Source organism: Clytia hemisphaerica, unplaced genomic scaffold, assembly GCF_902728285.1.
Source record: "Clytia hemisphaerica strain Z4C2 unplaced genomic scaffold, Clytia hemisphaerica genome assembly, whole genome shotgun sequence".
In the NCBI taxonomy this organism is placed as follows: Eukaryota; Metazoa; Cnidaria; class Hydrozoa; order Leptothecata; family Clytiidae; genus Clytia; species Clytia hemisphaerica.
Window position 1 is genome coordinate 1,702,491 of NW_027103595.1, and position 21,115 is coordinate 1,723,605.

The 21,115-nt window shown below is 35.8% G+C and overlaps 1 protein-coding gene across 3 annotated transcripts in view; it reads right to left on the reverse strand.

Moving 5' to 3' along the window:
- Positions 1-20,823, reverse strand: part of LOC136801694 (uncharacterized) — a 37,454-nt gene extending 16,631 nt beyond the window's left edge. For all 3 annotated transcript variants that reach the window (XM_067058341.1, XM_067058340.1, XM_067058339.1), the window contains exons 1-14: positions 20,712-20,823; positions 17,709-17,967; positions 14,790-14,925; positions 13,758-13,968; positions 12,321-12,468; positions 11,778-11,959; positions 10,945-11,079; positions 10,135-10,285; positions 9,130-9,432; positions 8,776-8,915; positions 8,345-8,486; positions 5,850-6,179; positions 5,332-5,507; positions 4,009-4,103 (exon numbers count right to left, since the gene is read on the reverse strand). In XM_067058341.1, coding sequence (XP_066914442.1) covers positions 4,009-4,103; positions 5,332-5,507; positions 5,850-6,179; positions 8,345-8,486; positions 8,776-8,915; positions 9,130-9,432; positions 10,135-10,285; positions 10,945-11,079; positions 11,778-11,959; positions 12,321-12,468; positions 13,758-13,968; positions 14,790-14,925; positions 17,709-17,808 — 2,249 coding nt within the window. In that variant the 5' untranslated portion in view covers positions 17,809-17,967; positions 20,712-20,823. The remainder of the gene's footprint in view (positions 1-4,008; positions 4,104-5,331; positions 5,508-5,849; positions 6,180-8,344; positions 8,487-8,775; positions 8,916-9,129; positions 9,433-10,134; positions 10,286-10,944; positions 11,080-11,777; positions 11,960-12,320; positions 12,469-13,757; positions 13,969-14,789; positions 14,926-17,708; positions 17,968-20,711) is intronic.
- Between the last annotated feature and the right edge of the window lie 292 nt (positions 20,824-21,115).

Here is a 21,115-nt window from a genome sequence, read left to right on the forward strand (position 1 = left end):
CAAACAAAGTCGAAGAACACACCGTCAAAGCTCTTGACAGGAAGATTCAAGAGCAATTTAAAACTTTTGGGGAGACAATTAAATCTTCAATTCTAGAAGAAATCCAGTCATCCTTGACCAAGGTTGAGGATCAAGTAACCAAAGCCAACACGTCCTACGCTGACGCAACTAAAATTACGTCTCAAGTAACAACAAGCGGTTTAAAGTCCATTATAAAAGAGGCTCGCTACGAAGAGATAAAAGAAAAAAAAGACCATGACCAGCGGCAAAGAAATGTCGTCATCCATGGAGTTGCTGAATGGACTGGTGAAGATAAAAATGATTTCTTCGGAGTCCTCTCAATCAATTCATTGACCAATTAATGAAACGACAGTGATAAAAGGTATATTGAAAGCCTCATCAAGACGGTAAAAATTCCACCTCCAACTATAAAGAACGTATCGAGAATCGGTACCGAGGAAACCAACAAAAAGAGACCAATAAAACTTGTCCTTGGTTCAGAAAAAGAAAAGTTGTCCCTCCTTCACAGCCTATCAGCCCTCAAAGGAAATGACGACTATAAAGGAATAAGCATTACGGAAGACCTAACTCGAACTGAAAGAGCAGTTCTAAAGGAATGGCTGGATAAAGCAAATAATCTGAACCTAGACGATACTGAATGGGTACATCGCGTTAGGGGAAACTCAAAAAACGGCCTTAGGAAGTTTCGTCGAAGAGAAAACCAACATTAACACCCTACACAACGAACCTTAAAGAGATACCAAGAAAAAACACAAACATAAAAATCACCAGCAAAACCAATGAAAACAACAAAAACAATACAGATGAATCCAACAACAAAGAAAAAGGTGACAGTGAAAGGTATGTAGATGGTCCCCCATTGCTTGACAAACCAACGGAAAAGTCTTATGAATTCGAAGAAAAGGCTCTGAGAAAAATCCGTATTAATAACGTCGCAAACGTCATCATAGGACATCTTAATATCAACTCGATAAGATACAAATTTGAAGGTCTCAAATTAGTTATCAAAGATAACGTAGACATTTTTTTGGTATCTGAAACTAAGATTGACGAATCATTCCCTGAAAATCAATTCATTATTGAAAACTACTCGCGTCCATATCGCTTGGACAGGGACAAACAGGGAGGAGGTCTTCTACTCTACGTACGTCAGGGCATTCCTTCTAAACTCGTATTAAAAGACAAGAATTATGAAGCTATATTCATTGAGGTCAATCTGAAGAAGCAAAAATGGCTACTGGGTTGCTCTTATAATCCGCATGTAGACAATATAAATTCACATTTAGAGCTTTTACAAAATAGCCTTGATTCTATAGGAGATCATGACCGACTTTTACTACTGGGGGATTTCAATTGTGAAATCGACAAACATAAAATGCCTGAGTTTCTTGCTAGCAGGGAGCTTTCTAGCTTGATAAATGAACCTACGTGCTTCAAAAACGCAGAAAATCCGAAATGCATTGATCTGATGCTAACGAATTACCAAAGAAGTTTTCAGGGCTCTTCCTCTGTATCTAATAGCCTATCGGACTTTCACAACATCACAATAAGCGTCTTAAAAACCACTTTTGAAAAGTGTCCACCTAAAGCCATTAAATATAGATGCTACAAAAATCTTAACGAAGATCTTTTCAAAAATCATTTAACACAAGTACTAGAGTCGAATCGCAACTTTGAACATAAAATGAAAAGTGTAGTAAATCTTCTAAACGCTGAAGCACCGATAAAAACTAAAATACTAAGAGGTAATGATAAACCTTTCATGACAAAATACTACGAAAGGCCATGATGCATCGATCTCGACTTAATAACATTAAACGAAAAGACCCCTCTAACATCAACAAATATAATTACAACCAACAGCGAAACCGATGCTTATATCTCCTGAGAAACACTAAAAGAAGATTTTATGAATCTCTGGATGAAAAGCAAATCACTGACAATAAAAGATTTTGGAAAACTGTGCGCCCTTTTTTCTCTAATAAAGGACCAATAAGTGAGAAAATAACCTTAGTCGAAAATGATGAACTGATTAAAGATGATAAAGAAATTGGAAAAATGTTTAATGAGTTCTTCATAAATATCACTGAAAAATTAGATCTCAATCAACCACCAACAGAACCAGTGCCTCTTAATGAACTTTCTGATAATATTCTTCAAAATGAAATAATGCTTTTTAGAAACCACCCTAGTATACTCCAAATAAAAGAAAAGGTATCAAACAATGAAAACTCCTTCAAGTTTAGAAACACCACCAAAGACGAAGTAGAGAAGATAATTAGAACCTTAAGACAAATAAGTCTCAAGCGGAAAATGATATACCAGCGAAAATAATTAAAAAATACTCTCACTTATTTGCAAGCTGCTTCTCTATAAGCATAAATGACTCCTTCAGCTCAGGTATTTTTCCCAACATTTCCAAGTTCGCGACAGTCACCCCAGTCTACAAGAAAAATTCTAAAAACGATAAAAGTAACTATAGACCAATAAGTATACTGCCGGTAATATCCAAAATTTACGAAAGAGTATATCACAATCAAATATCAGAATACTTTGAGCACTACTTTGATGAACAACAATGTGGTTTCAGGAAAGGATATTCCACTCAAACCTCTCTTCTCCCAATGGAAGAGCTCTGGAAGCTAGCCAATGACAAAAAAGATGTTTTTGGGGCACTGCTCATCGACCTTTCTAAGGCCTTTGACTGCATGTGCCACAAATTACTTGTAGCAAAGATCAGTGCATACGGGTTCGATGACCTTTCCACTGGGTTAGTCAAGAGTTATCTAGAAAATAGGCAACAAAGGACAAAAGTAGGCAACGAACTGAGTAACTGGATCAAGATCAAGGATGGTGTTCCCCAGGGATCAATCCTTGGCCCTCTGTTTTTCAATATTTATATCTGTGACCTCTTTTTCATCATTGAGGATACTAAAGTTACGAATTATGCGGACGATACGACACCCTATGTCAGTGCTCCTACCTGGACTGAAGTAAGTGGTAAACTAAGCTCTGTAGCAGAAAAAATCTTCACATGGCTTTCGATTAATCAAAATGGTTGGTAATGCTGACAAATGTCAGCTAATAGTTAACATCATTGACGACTCGCTCTATCTAAATATTAGAGAAGAAACTGTTTTCAATACCAAAGCGTCAAAGATTCTTGGAGTAACCTTCGATAATCTTTTGACGTTTGAATCGCATATAGAAAATCTTTGCAAGAAAGCTAGTTTGAAAATAACCGCCTTAGCCAGAATGAGCACATATCTCACTTTAGAAAAAAAGAAACGCTTGATGAATACTTTCATTAAATGCCACTTCAACTACTGTCCTCTCATATGGATGTTTCATAGCAGAGCTCTAGAGGATAAAATCAACAATCTACATAAAAGATGCTTGAGAATCGTTTACTCAGACTACAACTCATCATTCGATGATCTGTTGAAACTTGACAACGGTTCCACCTTCCATCAACGAGCAATTCAATCCTTATCCACAGAGCTATTTAAATCAAAACTCAATGAATCAGAAAGTAAAATATTTCTCAAAAACCAATGTAAGATCAAAACGAGAAAAAGGAATTCCTTTCGTAGTAGAGTAGTTGAAAGTGAAATGAATGGGAAATCGTCTTTAGCTTTCCTGGGACCTAAAATCTGGGCTACCCTTCCCGATGACTGTAAAAAACTTAAAAACCTAGATGAATTTAAAAAAGAAATCAAGCAATGGAGGCCCACTACTTGTCCTTGCCGAAACTGTCGCACTTTTATCCATGGCGTTGGTTTCATTGATTGAATTTAAATTAATTTGTAAATAATAGTTGATCTTGAGTATCAACCTTCTAGATAGATTTGTAATTAATAGTTGATATTGATTAGCCTCGAGCTAAGTACACATTGTACTACTTTGCATCAACTTTAAAGAAAAGAAACATAAACATAAACATACACGAAGGTCTTCATTGTACGGCACAATAAAATGACTTTATACCTTGTTCCTGTTCTGTTCGTGATTTCACTTTCCGAGAGAACAGTTTTGTTCGCTTTCAAAACGTTACTGACCGCTTCAACTAAAGATTGTCCAATCTAACAAAAATAAAATAATCAGTTTCAGCACATAAGGAAATCGAACCTCTATAACTTTAGATCTTAAAACAAAGGCATAATGGAATAATTATTATTAGCAATACCCGCTAAAAATTGGATCAAGGAACGCTCTTCATTTTCTTAATACGCAAAACTAAATAAAGGAAGTAAAAGAAGGGATCGTGTTCAAAAATAAAGGCCTGTTTTGTGACATTTTCAAAGTTGGCTAACAATTATGTTAATAAAATGAGTATTTTTGGTGGCTAACCGTTTATTTTTTCACCAAGGATAAGTAGAATGATTAACCTTTCCAATTGTTTTGGAGCGAAATTAAGTGGCTTACTAGGTTACAAGATATTTCAAGATAAGCTACGAGTCGTTTATGTGGCTGACAACACTGGTGGCTTTTTGAAACCAACCAGTTTCAAAATGTTGCACTTTTATCTGTTTTGAGATAATATGATACCTCTAGTTACCGATTCAAGTGTCATTTTCAAACAAACCATTTCCTCCTTTGAGGTGGCTGACAAAATACATATTTGGACATATTTGGACCTGGAACCACACACTTTACTCATTTTACCATTTTTTTCATCAAAATATGTTCTTTGTGTAAATACCGATCATCATATAAAATTTCAACGTTATATTTGAAATATTTTTCAAGTCATTCAAGAAATACTATATTTTTGAGTTCACTAAATGTCACACTATTTTTGAACATGATCAAGGCTTCTTTGGAATCTCGCTATACTTTTGAGTGGTTGACAAAGTTCTGCTAAAGTTGATATTTGCTGCCATATGGAAACCGCGTAAGCGTTAATCGAATAAATTAATGCGAGAATAAATTAATGCAGAATAAATTAATGCGGAATTAATTAATGCGAATTTGGCCCTGATTCGCATTATTTAATTCTGCAATTCCTAACATTGGTCAATTCGCATTAATAAGTTCCGCATTTTCAATAATTTTGTTGTGATTTTATCATGAATAAAGTTTAAAATGTGGCTCATTCGTATTAATTAATTCCGCAAAACATGAAATTTTTGAGGTGTCGTTCGCGTTAATTTATTCCGCATTAATTTATTCTCGCATTAATTTATTCCCTTAAGGTACTTTAGACTAATTCTTTCGAGAGTGGTTTCCACATCTTAGAAAAAAAAGAGCATAGCTGCACTGCGAATGGTCCTTTAAAAGCAGAGTAACCAAGAAATTTAAAGTTGATACCTCTCCAGAAGTGTTTTGTTTATTGACAACCTTCTCCAAGATATCTAGTGTTAGGACGACATCGTGTTTATTCAAGAACGTGCGGTCGGCCGTGATGTTCTTCAAGCGGTTACTAACGGCCGCGGCGTTCGCGTCGGTGATCACCATCTTTTTCAATGAGTTCAACTCCTCCGTGGCTGCAAATTAAAAAATGTTTTTCACGTTTGACGTTTATAGGCGTTTTCTTACAGAGTAGCTTAGCCAGACAAAAAAAAGACTTGCACCTGTGAATTAAGATTAGTTCTGTAATGTTGAACGGGCTACTGAAATCGCCGAAAAAAAAAATCAAAACAGGGATATAAAAATCTGCTCATCATTATTGATGCTATTCTGGAACGTGCTAATGAATACATTTGACGCTCTCTAGTTCTATCTTCATGGTGAATTAGATTTTCATCGAATAATGAATCGAATAGTAGAACATCGGATTAGAGAGCGTCAATTATAAATAGCGAAAAATCACACATAAACTAAATCACCTTTTCCAGTAAACACAAGCTCTGGTGGATGTACCCACGGTCCAGGACCCACTTTAGTGTAAGATCGAACCGACACTTCGTAAATTGCGCCAGGTTCAAGACGGTCCAGTACGGCGGTACTGTTAAAAACACGTTTGAAAACGGCAACATTGGATGACACGGCACGTCTAGAACGAACCGACGGGTCGCTTTTGTCGGATTTGACGTAACGTACATCGTAGTAAATGATTAGACCGTTTAATAACTTTGGAGCGGGATCATCCCACGTGGCATGCAAAGTATCATGGGAAATCTTTGTCACGTGTAAATTCAGTGGAGCTCCGTAAGGTTCTAAATACATGAAAAAACAAATTTCATTATTGAACAAGCTAGATGCTGAATGGACCTACCTGATGATGAAAGTTAGATAGCAATGCGAGGAGAAAAATGAAAAAAATCAGTTGGAAAATATAGCGTTTAGCGAAAATGCATAACGCAATAAATTCATCATTGATTGTTGATGGGGGGAGAGTAGACTAGCAAGCGTCTGTCTTTCCTTGGACACAGGAACGCGGGAATAGTGCTTATAATAAAGAGTTCTTATAAAAAAAAGAAATTGCCGCGGGAGAGTGGTTTATATGTTCAGTGAACATATAGAAAAATATATCCTATTGCAAGTTTTATCTGCAGCAAAATACAACGACGTGGTTTACTAGTCTAGGGGGAGAGGGAAGGGTTGTAGGGAAAAAATAAATAGAAAGTTCTGGTCGCAAAAATCAGTTTTATTGACAATTGAATCATGCTTGATGGTGAACATTGTTATCAAGAATGTTTTTGTGTGAAAAAACAAAGAAATAAGGAAAAAGTCAATTGAAAATCTGCAAAAACGGCGATTACCGGCATATTTCCGGCATTTTCAGCCGGAAAATAATTTTTCTCAAAAAAAAAAAAACTTGGTCATGTTTTAAGTGAATACCCATCTTTCTGCAATAAAAAAACTAAGGATGAAAATTCGAGAAAATGTCAAAAAACCGGTTTTTCCGGCATATTTCCGGCATTTTCGGCCGGAAAAAAATGTTTTTCGAAAATCGGGCTCAGTCACATTTTAGGTATTGTCATCTTGCATAAGTGCGCAAAATTTCATAAAAAAATATAAATTACAGCTCGAGAAATTCAAGAAATACTGTCTTTCCGGCGAAAATAGGTTGTTCCGGCAGTTTTTGAATAGTTCCGGCTTCAAAAATCAATTTTTTAGAAAATTGAAACATGCTTGATGGTGGGCATTGCTATTAATAATGTTTTTGAATGAAAAAACAACCAATTATAAGAAAAAAATCCAATGAAAATCCAGAAAAACGGCGATTTCCGGCATATTTCCGGCATTTTCGGCCGGAAAAAAATGTTTTTCGAAAATCAGGCTCCTTCATACTTTAGGAATTGCCATTTTGCATCATTGTGCAAAAAATCAGAAAAAAATAATGAGTCAATATTGAGAAAAGCTATATTTTCTTATTTGGTTAACCCTTAGGAGGCGAAGACGTACATATACGTTTTGAAAAGGTCATTTTACCGATACACAGTCTTTTGGTCATAACTCCTGACCACTTGAGATTCAAAGAAAAAAAATTGCTATTTTTTGTAGCTGAGAGAAAGAGCTTTCCAACGATACCAAAGTTGATACCTAGATCGTTTGTCCTGGTCGAGAAATTGACTTTGAAAGAATAAATTTCCAGAAAAAAAGGATGAACTTTTTGGCCTTTTTCAAAAAAGTTAGCGGCTTTGAAAGGTTAAAGGGAATTTCACCAAAATACGAAAATCCGTTCTTTAATGCGAAAAAGAATTTTCCGGGAAAACCACTTCAGCCATTCTTTAGAGAATCTTGCCCTCCATCTTTGTACAAAAAATCAGAAAAAAGTAATGACAGGATGTTGCACAAAGTCCAAAAAACCCTAGATTTTTAGGTAGTTTTTGGCCCAAATTTGCCCAAATAAATTTTTTCTCAAAAATCGGGCTCCGTCACATTTTGGGCATTGCCATTTTGCATCATTGTGCCAAAAAAAATAAAAAATGAGCCAATCCTGAGAAAAGCTGGTAACAGACGGACGGACGAACGAACGAACGAACGACCCGGAGGTAGGTCCAAAAAGACGATATTTTCCCACTATGGGGGGGGGTTCTCTGTATATGGATATGTACCACTACAGTGTCTTATGACATTACGTCACTTTTACAATAGCTGATTGGTTGCAAGCGACGTATTGGGTGAAAAAAACACCAGAAAAGTTGCACAATTTCGTGAAGTCACTGTAGTGGTGTATATCACGAATAGCTTAATTATATTCTATATGTTTTGAGATGATTCGACTATTTGCTTCATTTTGATTATGAGATTATCAGAAAGACCAAAAAATTTTGTGGACTTTAGAAGCAAGCAATATCCTGAAATCGTTATTTAATGAACTCTACCTTAAAAAGATTATCCGAAACTGGATGACAAAATACGAAAAAGAACTCACTATCTTGAGGTGTTTCAAAATCCGTCGATGAATACAACGGTCCAATTTCATCTTCCAAGTACCTCATAGCAACTTGCAGGTTGTAAGTAACATATGGACGGAGTTTGGAAATGGTAACCTTCCGTGTATCGTTGTATGGCAACTAAAAATGAAATAATTACAGATTGAATTAAGAAACATTAAGAACTCAATTGCCAGCAAAATGAAAGTAAGAAATGGTCGTTACTGGATACTGGGCTTATGGGAGATACTATGTGAGAGATTCCAGTGTTGAAGCGGTCGGGCATATCGCTAGATGTCAGTTTTCCAAGTCCTTCGGAAGATCTAGCCGGTAGATGGACTTATGAACTTGGGCATGGTAAATGAATGCTCTACCTAGAAACTACGATCACCATAAAAGAATATAGCAAAAAAGTTCTAATATCGCTTACATCAAGATCTTTGACACCATCAACAGATGAGACTTTTACACGGTAGCCGAGCACATCTCGCGTGTATGGTCCACTGTGATTTAAATGGATAACTGAATCGCCAACCGTATAGTTTACGATTGATAGTTCTGGAATCGGAGCTGAAAAAGAACAGATAAGGTTGGATTATGTCAAAAAACTTGAAATGGTAATTAAAATTGTTGGCGAGCTAGCAATTCATCACAAATATATTTACAGTATATTCTCCATAACTCGAACATAAACGGAGAACACAAATTCGTTCGAGTTGGAAATTTAACGAAAACCTAAGAACGAAAGGACAATAGCTAAGATGTGATAAATATAAAACCTTACCTAGCACTGTGATTGTCCCCGCTGACTTGGCATGGATATCTTGAAGCGTTGGATAATACGAGATACAAGAAATTTCTCCATTTTCAGCGCTCGTTAGGCGCCTAATGAAAAGCGTGCTACTCGCTTCGTTTTCTGTGGTGACTTCACTAGTGATGATACGAGAGCTTGTTCTCAGGTAATCTTGATTGATATTCCACACCAGAGTCATATTCGGTAGACCGCGAAACAGACAGTTGATGGATAAAGGTTTGCCGCGATTGATGGTGTGATCAGAGAGGCCATATACTAACGTTGGAATCGATTCTGAAAATAGAAGAAATCAATATATTTTACCTAATTTGTTGACAAGCTATGTTGATAAAAAAGAAGGACAGTTTTCGGAGGTTGTTTTACAGACAGGGCTCGTTTATGATCCGAGTAATAAGGGTGTTATATGAATATGATAATTGCTACGCGATAACTATCAGTTTGTGTAAACTACAATATATCCCTAAATTATTTTTTGCATATTTTCTAGTATCGTCTAGCATGCTAGATCAGTACAATGGGCAATTATAATCGGAAAATAATACTACTTAACGTATTTCTTTCGAAAAGAGGGTATGCAAAAATGCTCAGCCTATAGAATAGACAGAGTCGATTATTTACGTGGATAGCCAAATAATCTAGCACTTTTAGACAGTCTTTCGATGGTTTACACGGGGTCAACGACCAACGACGGCTCGGATATCTATGAGCTGAGCAGAACATCAAAGGAGCGGGGATTCAAACTGCGTAGTGACTCTCAGACGAGTCGCAGTCACGACGCACTCGGTACGGCAGGTACGGCGGCCGACGTATCAGACACTCACAAGAAATCCCGAAATTTTCCTCTTCGTCCGTAAAATCACTTAATTTTCCTCATTTGCCGTACCAGATTTAAAAATTTTTCGTTGTGCCTGAGTCGGTCATCTCTCCTCAATGTAATATCGATATTTTGATATAATTTTCATCGTGTTAACTAACCTTTTCGAGGAAGACATTCGTAAGCTTCTACACGCATGCAGGGTAGATCACCTTCCCATTTCTTTGGCAAGAAGCGTATGTAACGTGCAATGACTGGTGGTTTTAATTCGTTAAGCTTCTTGCTGGACCCATCGATGTTACCGAAAAGCACCTGTAAAGGATTAGAAATTTCTGGATCGATTTGTAAATACATTTGGCGCTCTCTAATCCGATTTTCATCGAATGAGGGAGAGTATCGAATGAGGGAGAGTATCGAATAGTAGAGCCGTTTATGAGAGTCTCTTGTTGACGGTAAATTAGAGAGCGTCAACTGTACGTTTATGAGAAAAGCTTTGAGTCGGGCAAATTCTTTTTCAGGTTAAATTTTCGTCAGGAGAAAACTTCGTCACTTAAGAGTAAATCTTTGTCACCACCTCCCTGGAGTTTCCCAGATACAATTTCCGTTGGGAAAAAGTTCTTCACTTTTGTTAAAGTTTTTGTCACTTTTCCCAGACAAAGTTTCTCCTTAGCAGGCAAGCAAACCTTGTATAATAAGATCCTACCCTTGCAACGGTCTCGATCATTTCATAGAATAAAATTCGCATCAACATACTTAATACTCTTCAATATTCTAATGAGTATGATCACTTTGAAATCGGGCTACCAAAGCCCATGAATAAGGGAATGAAGAATACAAAATAAAGCCTCGTCCCCGTGTATCCCAGGCTTTATTTAAGTTACTGTTGGACGCCAGAGAAAACTATTTGGCTCACCAGTAAGCATTGAAAAGCCGATAATATGCTGGAAACGAGGTTGCACAAAAATACTGACCTGATTGTAAGATTTCCACAGTTGGCCATCCAAACTGTAATTAAAAGCGTATTGCGTCACCCATGATTGCATGAAGTCATAGGGATGACCCTGGGTTTCAAGCTTCGATATTTCACGGGCAAGTCTCAAATCAATCTGAAACAGAAAACAAGTTGAATCAACTGAATGTCTCTGCAATTCAAACTAAATCAATGGTTGCCTTCAGCTTAAAAAAGATTTTTCGTCAATTCGAATCCTTCCCATATTAACCAATACCTTCTCCACTAATCAATTTCTTGATTTGTTTATGGTCCGTTTAACTGCGCAATAAAAAAAGCGGTTTTAGTCTAACAGGTTATCTCAGATTCGAAGCGGAGAAAAACATTCAGTGGACCGGGACAATAAAAATGATCTTACACTGATCTCTAACTACTTGACTTGATCAGGCTCCCCATATAAAAGGTGTCCTATTATAAAGCTAACTAGTCTGCCATCTTCTTTTTAATTCTGGTCGTCAACAATGCGATTCGAATCTTATGAAATTCGAATATTTCTAAAGTAAATTAGAAAACAACATGGTCGAATAAATCTGTGAGTAGTTAGTTTATCTAGTGTGTAAAGAAATCTGATATCTGTAATTCATGTGATTGGTAAAGGTATGTTTTGTCATAAATATACCCAACCTCGTCCCCGTGTATCCCAGGCTTTATTTACGTTACTTATGGACGCCAGAGAATACCCTGGTGTTGGCTGATGCGAGTTCCCCCTCTCAGAAGGGTATTATCTAGCGCTATTTAGTAAGCATCAAAAAGCTGATAATACGCAGGGAAATATACCAAACTCTTGAGAAATACCTGTAAATAGGGCGCTATGTCTCCGGTAGTGGCACACCAAGCGCCCCATTGACTTTGACATGGTTGAATAGCGGCGTCGAGTCGGCCTGAAGATGCCGGATGGTTTTTGTAGAACGTTGATGACGTCATATCAGAATTAGGGACAATTGAAGATTTTGTGATACTGACCTTTTTGTTGCAAGCTGTTATGAAAAATTAAATGATTCTTAACGATTAAATTGTTTCCTCTCAATTAAGTTCTTGAAATTGGAAATGTCACATTAATGTTACAAAAATGTCACAAAAATTCAAAAAAAGAAGTTTGAGGAGAAAAGCCCATTGTAAAAAAATGACACAACAGAATAACTTATCGGCTCCTTTTACACCAGCCCTTATTAGCGTTATTTCGCCACTGGAGTTATTATAAGGGCTGGCCTAAGGAATAGAAATGAAATTAGAGCCGGCATAAAAATGGAAAAAAGAGGTAATAGGGCCCGGCGTAAAAGGGGCCGGTGCTAAATTAGGAAAAGGGTCAATAAGGTAGTTAAAATCAATGATTCGTACTTTTCTCAGGTTTGCAACCAACGAAGTCGGCTTGAAGACAAGGTCGGTAATGGTACATCTCAGGATATATGCGAAAGAATCTTGCAGTGACGGGATACTCCAAAGCGACTTGTTCTTTAGCCCAAAGTTCGTCCAAACCTATGTAAAGCTGGAAGAGAGAAATTAAGGTTTTGTTTTTAAATAAGAGTGAAATCGTTTGCTTACTCATCAATTTTAATTCACAAGCTTTTTCATATTGAATTGGCACGGATGTGGAGCAAGATTGGTCAGAAAGAGGAAAGAAAAACATTTTTTGCTTATATCAGCATAATATAACAATAGGCGGACGCTGTCCTGATATGAAACCATGGCTTGGCAGCAGGTTTTAGGTGCCCCCTAAGAATTCAGGTGACCCCTGGTTGCCAAATATTTTAGGTGACCCCTAAGCCAATGACACGTCAAATTTTTTCGAAAATCCTTTTCATTCAGACAATCAAACAAATACAATAGTTAGTTTAGCTTATTGCTAAATAGAATAAATGCCCTACTAAGAAATAGGAAATAAGCTAAGTATTGAAGGTTCATGCCAGATTATCAAGGTTTTGTAAGTCAGGGGGCAAATCCCTTGTCAGACAGATTTTTTATCTAAGTAATGCAACATAATTAAAGAATTTTTACAGATATATAATATATTAGATACCAAATTTTCAGTTTTTGAGCATTGCTTAGATTGGGCGGTTCAAGTTATAGTCCGTTAACCCCATGTGAACAACATGGATTTTTCGTAACAATTTAATTTTGAAAAACTTCAGGATTTCCGTAACATTCAAGATTTTTTATGAGAAAATCTTGGATTTTCCGAAACTTGGCAAGAAAATAGAGCAAATTTTATGGATTTTCCAATACATATGACTAAATAACGAGGAAAAATCCTGGATTTTCCGAAACCTTTTTCAAATTTCTCAGGATTTCCAAGTGAAAAAACTGTGTCGTCCACAGCCCAATAAAATATAAGATGAGAAAGTGCCAACCTATGGTCTGGTAGGCTGCTTATGATGAAAAGCAAGTTCAGAAAAAAATCACCAAACATAGAATCTAGCCCCCAGGCAGATCCATCTGAAAAAATTTAGGTGACCCCTAACATGGTTAGTCCCCCCTAGCCACAGGCCAAAATTAGGTACCAAACGCTGTTCGACCTTTTAGCCCCCCCCCTCAGGCCAGGGGGGGGGGTTCCAGCCATGGAAACGGGAACACTTACTTATGTAAAAACAAAACCTTTAGAAATATTCATTGGAAAAATGCTCTAAAAATGGCATTCTTAGGCTCTGTTGCCAAATTCCATTATTCCATTATTCTGGTATTCTTAGCATATTCTTAATTTTTGGCCATCGGTCAATATTTTATGGTATTCTCCTTATAAACAGTATAGCGTTATTATTGTAGCGTTCATTGACTGACCTTTGATTTGTTCGTTTTCGAATCCTTCACTGTAAACCAATCATTCCCGTCATAACTGAAGTGTAACGTAAAACGTGTTACGTAGCCGTCTGCGTATCCATTGGAACCGATCCGTATCGCTGTGATGGTACGCATAGCGAGGAAGTCAACTTGCCACCACGGCTTTTGATCATTCTTTTCTGCGCACCATACACCGAATATTCGTCCAACACTGAAACAAATAGAGAGATAATCAAATTTTTGTTAGAAACTAATGCAAAATTTTCATAGGAAAATCGAGCGAGGACAAATAACTTTTTACTAACTCTTGTCTCGATTACCTGCTAACGTTGATTACTCAAAGTGTAAAAAGGCCTTTACGTTTATATAGCGGTAAATACATGCACATGCGCATCCGATCACAGATTTCTGTAAAGCCCGAAGGGCTAGATGGAGTGCAAATTTGAAGTAAAACACAAAGTACTTAACTATAAAGAATGACTTCAAGTTCAACCAAAACAAACTTCCAGACTTCGTCCTAAAGTCAGTCAGTATTCATGCTGGTGTTTTAGCTCTTTATTTTTTCAATTCCATCTGGAAAAGTTTCACATGTCGCGTGTAATTTGTTAAAGCCCCAGACACACATTATACTAATCAGGTTGGGTGGGCGAGACAATAACCAAAAAGGTTGACTTCGTAAAAAAGAAGTTTCATATCCGGGTCTCGAAAAAAAGTTGGTATCGGAAAAAAAGTTGGTGTCGGAAAAAAAAAATTGGTGTCGGAGAAAAGCTGGTATGAAAAAACATGAAGTTTGTCGCAAAAAACGAAAAGTTGGTATCAGAAAAAAAAATTGATGTCAAAAAACAAAAGTTAATGTCGAAAAAAAAAATTTGGTGTCGAAAAAAAAGTTGGTAATAAAAAGTAATTCGGCGCGCCATATGTAACTATGAAACGAAAATAATTTAAAAGAAAAATTCCGAATCGGATAATTTCTAAGAATCTCGACTCTTATAGTCCATTGAAATATCGAAATAGCAGGTATAAATAACTTACGCCTCACTTCTGAATCGTCCGTATTTCGCCAAACGGTATGGCACTTCCGAGGAAGCGGTAATTTGACTGTCCGGTAGCTGTTTATTATCCGGTAAATACCAATCTAAACCAAGGCTTTTCTTTGTACATCCATCGTCTGGAAAAAGAAAAAACAAGGAGAATATAATGAAAATGTGTAGTCTTGCATGCTAGACAACTAATTCAGACATAGTAGAAAATAAGCAAAAATTGTCATAGGGTAAACTGATATTATCCCGTGACAATTATCATGTAGCTCCCATATTATATTGTATTAGCACCAGTAATAACATGGTGGGTGATTTGGAAATAATAGTCCGAGGTTCATTGAAAACATTTCATAATAGCCTAAAAGTAGTGAGGGGGACTTTCTTTTCGCAAAATTGGAAAAGAGGGGGGGGGCTCCAAATGTCAAGGGGGAAGATCTGAAAAAAACACTTTTTCTGCTCCTGTAACCTTTGTCTGATCATCTAGAAATAAATTAACGCTTCTTCAAAGGAGGCGTTTATTAAAGGTTTTTCCTCAGAGGAAGGGCGTTTATTCAAGTGGGTTGTTTAAAAGAAAGGGGGTGTTTATTCGAAGTAATACGACAATGCAGGAAAAGGTATCCATGGACGTTACAAGAACGTTATCGACCGCCGGAGTACGCTAATCTCGTTTTGCCTTAGCTCATTACTTTGTCTACCATTTACTTTCGGTTTTTTTTACTAGATTACCCAGGTGTTTCTCTTTTTTTCCATGAATGTCTTTTATTCGGAATTGAATAATCGAGACATGAAAAATGACTATATTGTAATCTGTTTTCAATGAATAATCTAAAATGTACTGGAGATGGCATGTAGGCGTTAATATAATGTGCGCGCGCTCTTTCGCGAGCGTGGTGCGTGATGGAAGGCGATCGTTTCAGTGTGGTTTACATCCACACTGTGACCTAGTATTTTAACAGGAACATCTTCTGAGAAGCTATTTTAATTAGCTCATACAAAAAGGCGGTTACGGAAAATAAAGAAAAAGAAGGAAACGACAGATGTAAAAGGAAATTTGAAACTGAAAGTGAAAAAAAAAACAGTAATGAAAGCGGGGTCTGATGAAAAGGGGAAAATGAAGATTTGGGAAATTGAATCCACTGAAAAAAAGTTTATTTATACCGCTCATTATAAACTCTCATAAAAAAATATTCAAAAGGTGGAATATTCTTCAATTTTCGATCATCGTCAAGAAGAGAACAGACGCATCATTTTTCTTAACGTGCACTTTTTTTATATAAGAACAATTTTATAAGAGCAATGAGGCTCAAAATCGCCAAAAAATAAGAACAATTTAAGAACAATGCTGAGCCTGAAATTACTCAATTTCAAGCAATTTAGGGGTTAAAGTAGTAAAAATTGTGTATAACTCAATTACACCCTGTAGTAAGAACAGGATAGGAAAAATTTGAGGCTCGAAGTGCCAAAAAATAAGAACAGCCGAGCTTCAGAAAGATTTCATTGGTTCTTATAAAAAAAGTGAAGCGGACGGGAAAAGTGGAGAAAACCAGTGATAACTTTTTAATAAACATGACTAAATTCATCATTCCCTCGCACGATTTATATCTTGTTTTACCCTTCAGCAACCATAGCGGCGGTTAAATCGGTCCAATCATGGTAAACAATTTCTTGAAAGGCCCTAAACAGAACCTAGAAAGATCTAGTTACAAAAACTCATCACTTAAGAATGTTATACATATAGAGAGAGAGATTGAAAAGAGTAGCTTGTAACGTTTTTAGAAGGACACTGAGTCACGATAATGTTATTCCACTCTCTAGCTAGGCTGCTGGCATCCACTAACGGATTCGTGCTCCTTATAGAGGATGCTTAATAAGCTATATTTCCTTTGTCCAGAGATTTGCCGCCTTTAGCCGATATACGGCTAAAGACATTTTTAGCTGGCGAGCGAGTGTCTACAAATATAACATTACGTAATGTTTAAATTTTCTGTGAGGCACCAAATCATAGATTGGAAAATATATTTGGATTTCGAAAAAAAAGTAGGCGGAAGGAAGTTTGCTTGTTTTTCTTCCTCCTTTCTTGTTTAATGTGGAGATTTTGTAAAAGATGAGAAATTAGATTTATTGAATTTAAGTGCCCTGATGTATCTTCTGTGTGCACCAACAAAATTTTGCTTCATAAAACTACATTTTGATGCTTTAATTTGGACTTGCATGAGTGTCTAATTTTTTACCACACTGGATTCGTGTTGATCACAATAATAAAAACCAAATTTTTGGTCAAACAATATTATAATAGCTTCCCCTTCAAAGCGGCTAGGGAAAATCAACATCCGCTTGCTACAGCCAGGCATGTTTGACCTTCAAATAATTAAATAAACCCAATTATTATTGTGTTTCCATTGTAACAAATGTATATTTGATTGAATATTATTTAGTAAGATGTTTGTTTTGATTCCTTATCTTTGGCAAACATTTTGTGAGTGTTCGTTTACCATTTTCTCCAAAACAGCTTTCGTGGATAACACAATGCATAATGCGGCAGGTACTATAGGGTTTTTCTAAACAACCTAAAACACCATCAAACACAAAGTGACAAGAAATTGACGAATATTAAGAATATCTTAAAACCGAAACATTTATGGAGATCTTTTAGACTTATGTTCTGCCCGGCAAAAGTGGCTGAGAAACCCTTAAACCTTTTTCAAATACCATAAAAACAAACTCTACTTTGGATAGGGAACGGAAAACTGACAGCCGACTGCTACCTTTCTTTGGGTTAAACCTTAAGCATCTTGATAGCTTTTCCTCATAAATTTTTCCGTGCGAGAGAAAAAATCTCAAGAAATTACCGTGGATCCAGTCAGAGCGAAATTTGTCGACCCTGTCGTTCAGAAGAATATAAGCAACTTACCTGATACAGCACTCACTTCTTTTACCACATACAGTACAAACATTGCCATGAAAAACGCCAGCATATTTCCAGGTAGCAGATTCGTACGTTGATCTGCCATTATTGTGGTCGGTTCAAAATTAAATCAGCTAAATTGAATTCTAGTTAGTATAGTTCCACAGTCAAACGAAATCCAGTTTCAAAAATATTTTCCAAATACCATAATTAATTGGAATATTTTCTGCTCCACATTTGTTTATTTCTTTAAATCGTCGTAGTCCTGGAAATTAGGAAAATAAAGATAAATCTACATTCGATTCCGAAATCAACCAAAACTTATTATCTTTATTAACTAAAATCTTTACTCGAAAACTTGGTATTTTTCTTTATCAATTTTACAGTTGACGCTCTCTAATCCGACATTTTACTATTCGATGCGCTCCATTATTCGATAATATTGAAAATCACCGTCAACAAGAAACTCTCATAAACGAAGCTCTATTATTCCATATGCTCCCTTATTCGATGAAAATTCAAATTCCCCTTGAAAATCGAATTAGAGAGGATTAACTGTATACACTTTCCATATCAAAAATATTCTTAAAATCTCGGATTTTTCCGATACTCTTTGTCACAAGAGGATATAAAAAACTTTAACGCATACATTTGGAACACTCAATCTAAAGAAAAAAAAGTTACAACACTACATTTCTCTCTCGCGTTAAAAGAAAAATAACGACACGATTTTAAGGTTGTGTTTAGATTAGAAAATCTGTTAAATTCTTTGTTGACCCTACTGTCCCTATGTAAGAATATAAGGGCGAAAACTTCTGTAGTCCTAAACCAAACACTCCATATTTTAAAACTTATACACGTTTCTTTTTTTATAAGAACATCTAAAATTGTTTAAACCTTGGGATGTTCTTAACTTTTTGAATTGTAAGCCTAAAAATGTTCTTAACCCTTTCCGTGCCGATGTCATATATATACGACATGCAAATTTTCACTCTACTTGCCAATGTCGGATATATCCGACATCAAATTTTTTTACCTAATTGCCGAGGCCTTTAAAAAAGAGGCAACTCTATTGCCGAGAAATCAGCTTTTAGGAAAATGGTTTTCTTATTTTGCCAATGTCGTATATATCCGACATAAAAAAATCCAAATAGTAATAGTGACAGTATATATTAAGTGCTCAAAAGATTTATTTCAGGTTTATTTTAGTCCATCATAAAATATAAAACAAATGTCAAATACAAATGTCAAACATTGGCAAATAGGAATAAAATATCCTTGTCGTATATATACGACATGCGGCAACACGAGTTAAAATTTGCATGTCGTATATATACGACATCGGCAAATCAGGTTACTAAAAAAAATTACCCCTCGGCAAATGGATTGGGGTACAAAAACAAGGTACGCAAAGGGTTAACATGTTCTTATTTTTACCGTTTTTTGAATATTTTACTTATTTTAGTCCATTTTCCTATGAAATTCGTTGTTGTAGAATCCGCAAAGCCTAAAAATGTTCTTAACTTGTTCTTAACATTTTGGCCATCGAACTCTTATGTTCTTATATAGTTTGTTCTTATAAAAAAACGTGAAGTGAATCAGCCTAACACATCAATGAAGAAAGTTTTTTGAAAACGTTAAAGGTTTAAAATGTAGCTGTTTTAATAGAGCCGCGACAGCAGGGCGGGGTAAATTATATATCGGACGGAGGATCGAGACAAAAATACCATTAGATGCTAGAAATCATATGTATACTGGAGTCCCCTAGCACCACGTACAGCACCTGACCCCGAGAATGTAGGTGAATTTTGAATCAGACCTGAAAGATGTAGATTTGCATTTTAGAAAACATGGAATGTTTTCAACGAAATTTTGAACTCCCAAAATCATTTCCCAGGGGTTAGTTTCATTACTTTTGATAGATAGGCTAATTGTTTCGGTCCTTGAAGTTGACTCCCATTTTCGTTATAACCCCCAGAATGTAGGTTTGGTTTTATGGCTTTAAATCTAGTAATAGTAAAATGTTGATATTTTTTCAATTGGATTAATTATAACAGCAAATTTTAGAAATATTTTGTGCCAAAACAATATTCTAAAGAGCACTTTGTTATTCTGAAAATTGATTTTTTTTGCTTTTTAACCCCCAGAATGTAGGTGAAAAGATTTGGTTGTTGAGAGCGGAATTTTAGTATTCATCGGAAATTATTGTTTTCTAAGTGAAATTTATGATTTATAAATATAGCCTGACAAAAGTTTAACAAAGACATTTATTTTATCGTGCTACAAATGAGGAAAAGTAAAAGAAAGGACGAAAAGAAGAGACATGAAAATTGTTTTTATTTTGTAGGTTGAAAATTTCGTGTTAAAATATGTAAAAAATGTAACAACACCCCTCCCTCACAGCCCCAGTGGAACTTTTTTCCACAGCGGGGACAAAAATTTCTACTAAAGGCCCAATAGGGATAGAAATTCTATTGTTCCAAACTTAGGCAAATCTTCTGATTGGGCTTGGGTCCCAGCGGGTCTGGGACACGTCGTAAAAGCTCAAAATGTCAACATTAATCATCTCTCAGGTAGTACTTTCATGTAATAAAAGTACAAGAAACAAGTTTTATATAATTTGACAGACTTTTCATGTCGGGTTATGAAGGCCCCAAATTGTAGGTCAACTAACCCCAAAAGGTAGGTCAAACATTTTCGTCAAAATATCTAACTTAGAACAATAAATAATGAAATGAACTATTTTCCCCATTTCCTTAGTTCATTAGGAATAAGAAAATACCCTATCATCATAACTTAATAACAATAAATAGATTTCGATTTAGAGAGGATTTATTTAAAAAATGTCTCCATTTCTGTATATTATTCAAAACTAATGGTGCACTATATACTAGTCTGTGACATCATGATGATTTAGGTAGTTTAAGTTTAAACCTGGTGTGAGTGGATACAGATTTTCTTTATCTGCTAAAAGAGCTTTTAAGAATATTTACTTTCAATGTTACTTACAGTTACTGGGTCCATTTGTTTCATCACCTTTTATGCCACTTATGCCACTTATGCCACCTTATTCCCATTTGTTTCATCAAAATGTGTTCAAAAGTGTTAAATATTTAGAATGACTTTCTTCTCAAATACATTTTCTTTGAAACAACAATAACAAAAATAAAAATAACAAACATATCAAAACATGAATTTATAATTTCCAAGACTATATTTTGACAATGATATAATTTTCAGCTAAGTTGTTGTCTATATCGTAATGTAATATTGTTTTGTAAAGAATACAGTGGATACAGAAGCATTCCAAAACCAAAATGATTCAAAATACAACCAAACAACAGGAACATAACATGAAATATCCTTCAGGAATTTCTCCAACAAAAGGAGTGTTAATGTCAACAGGAACATAA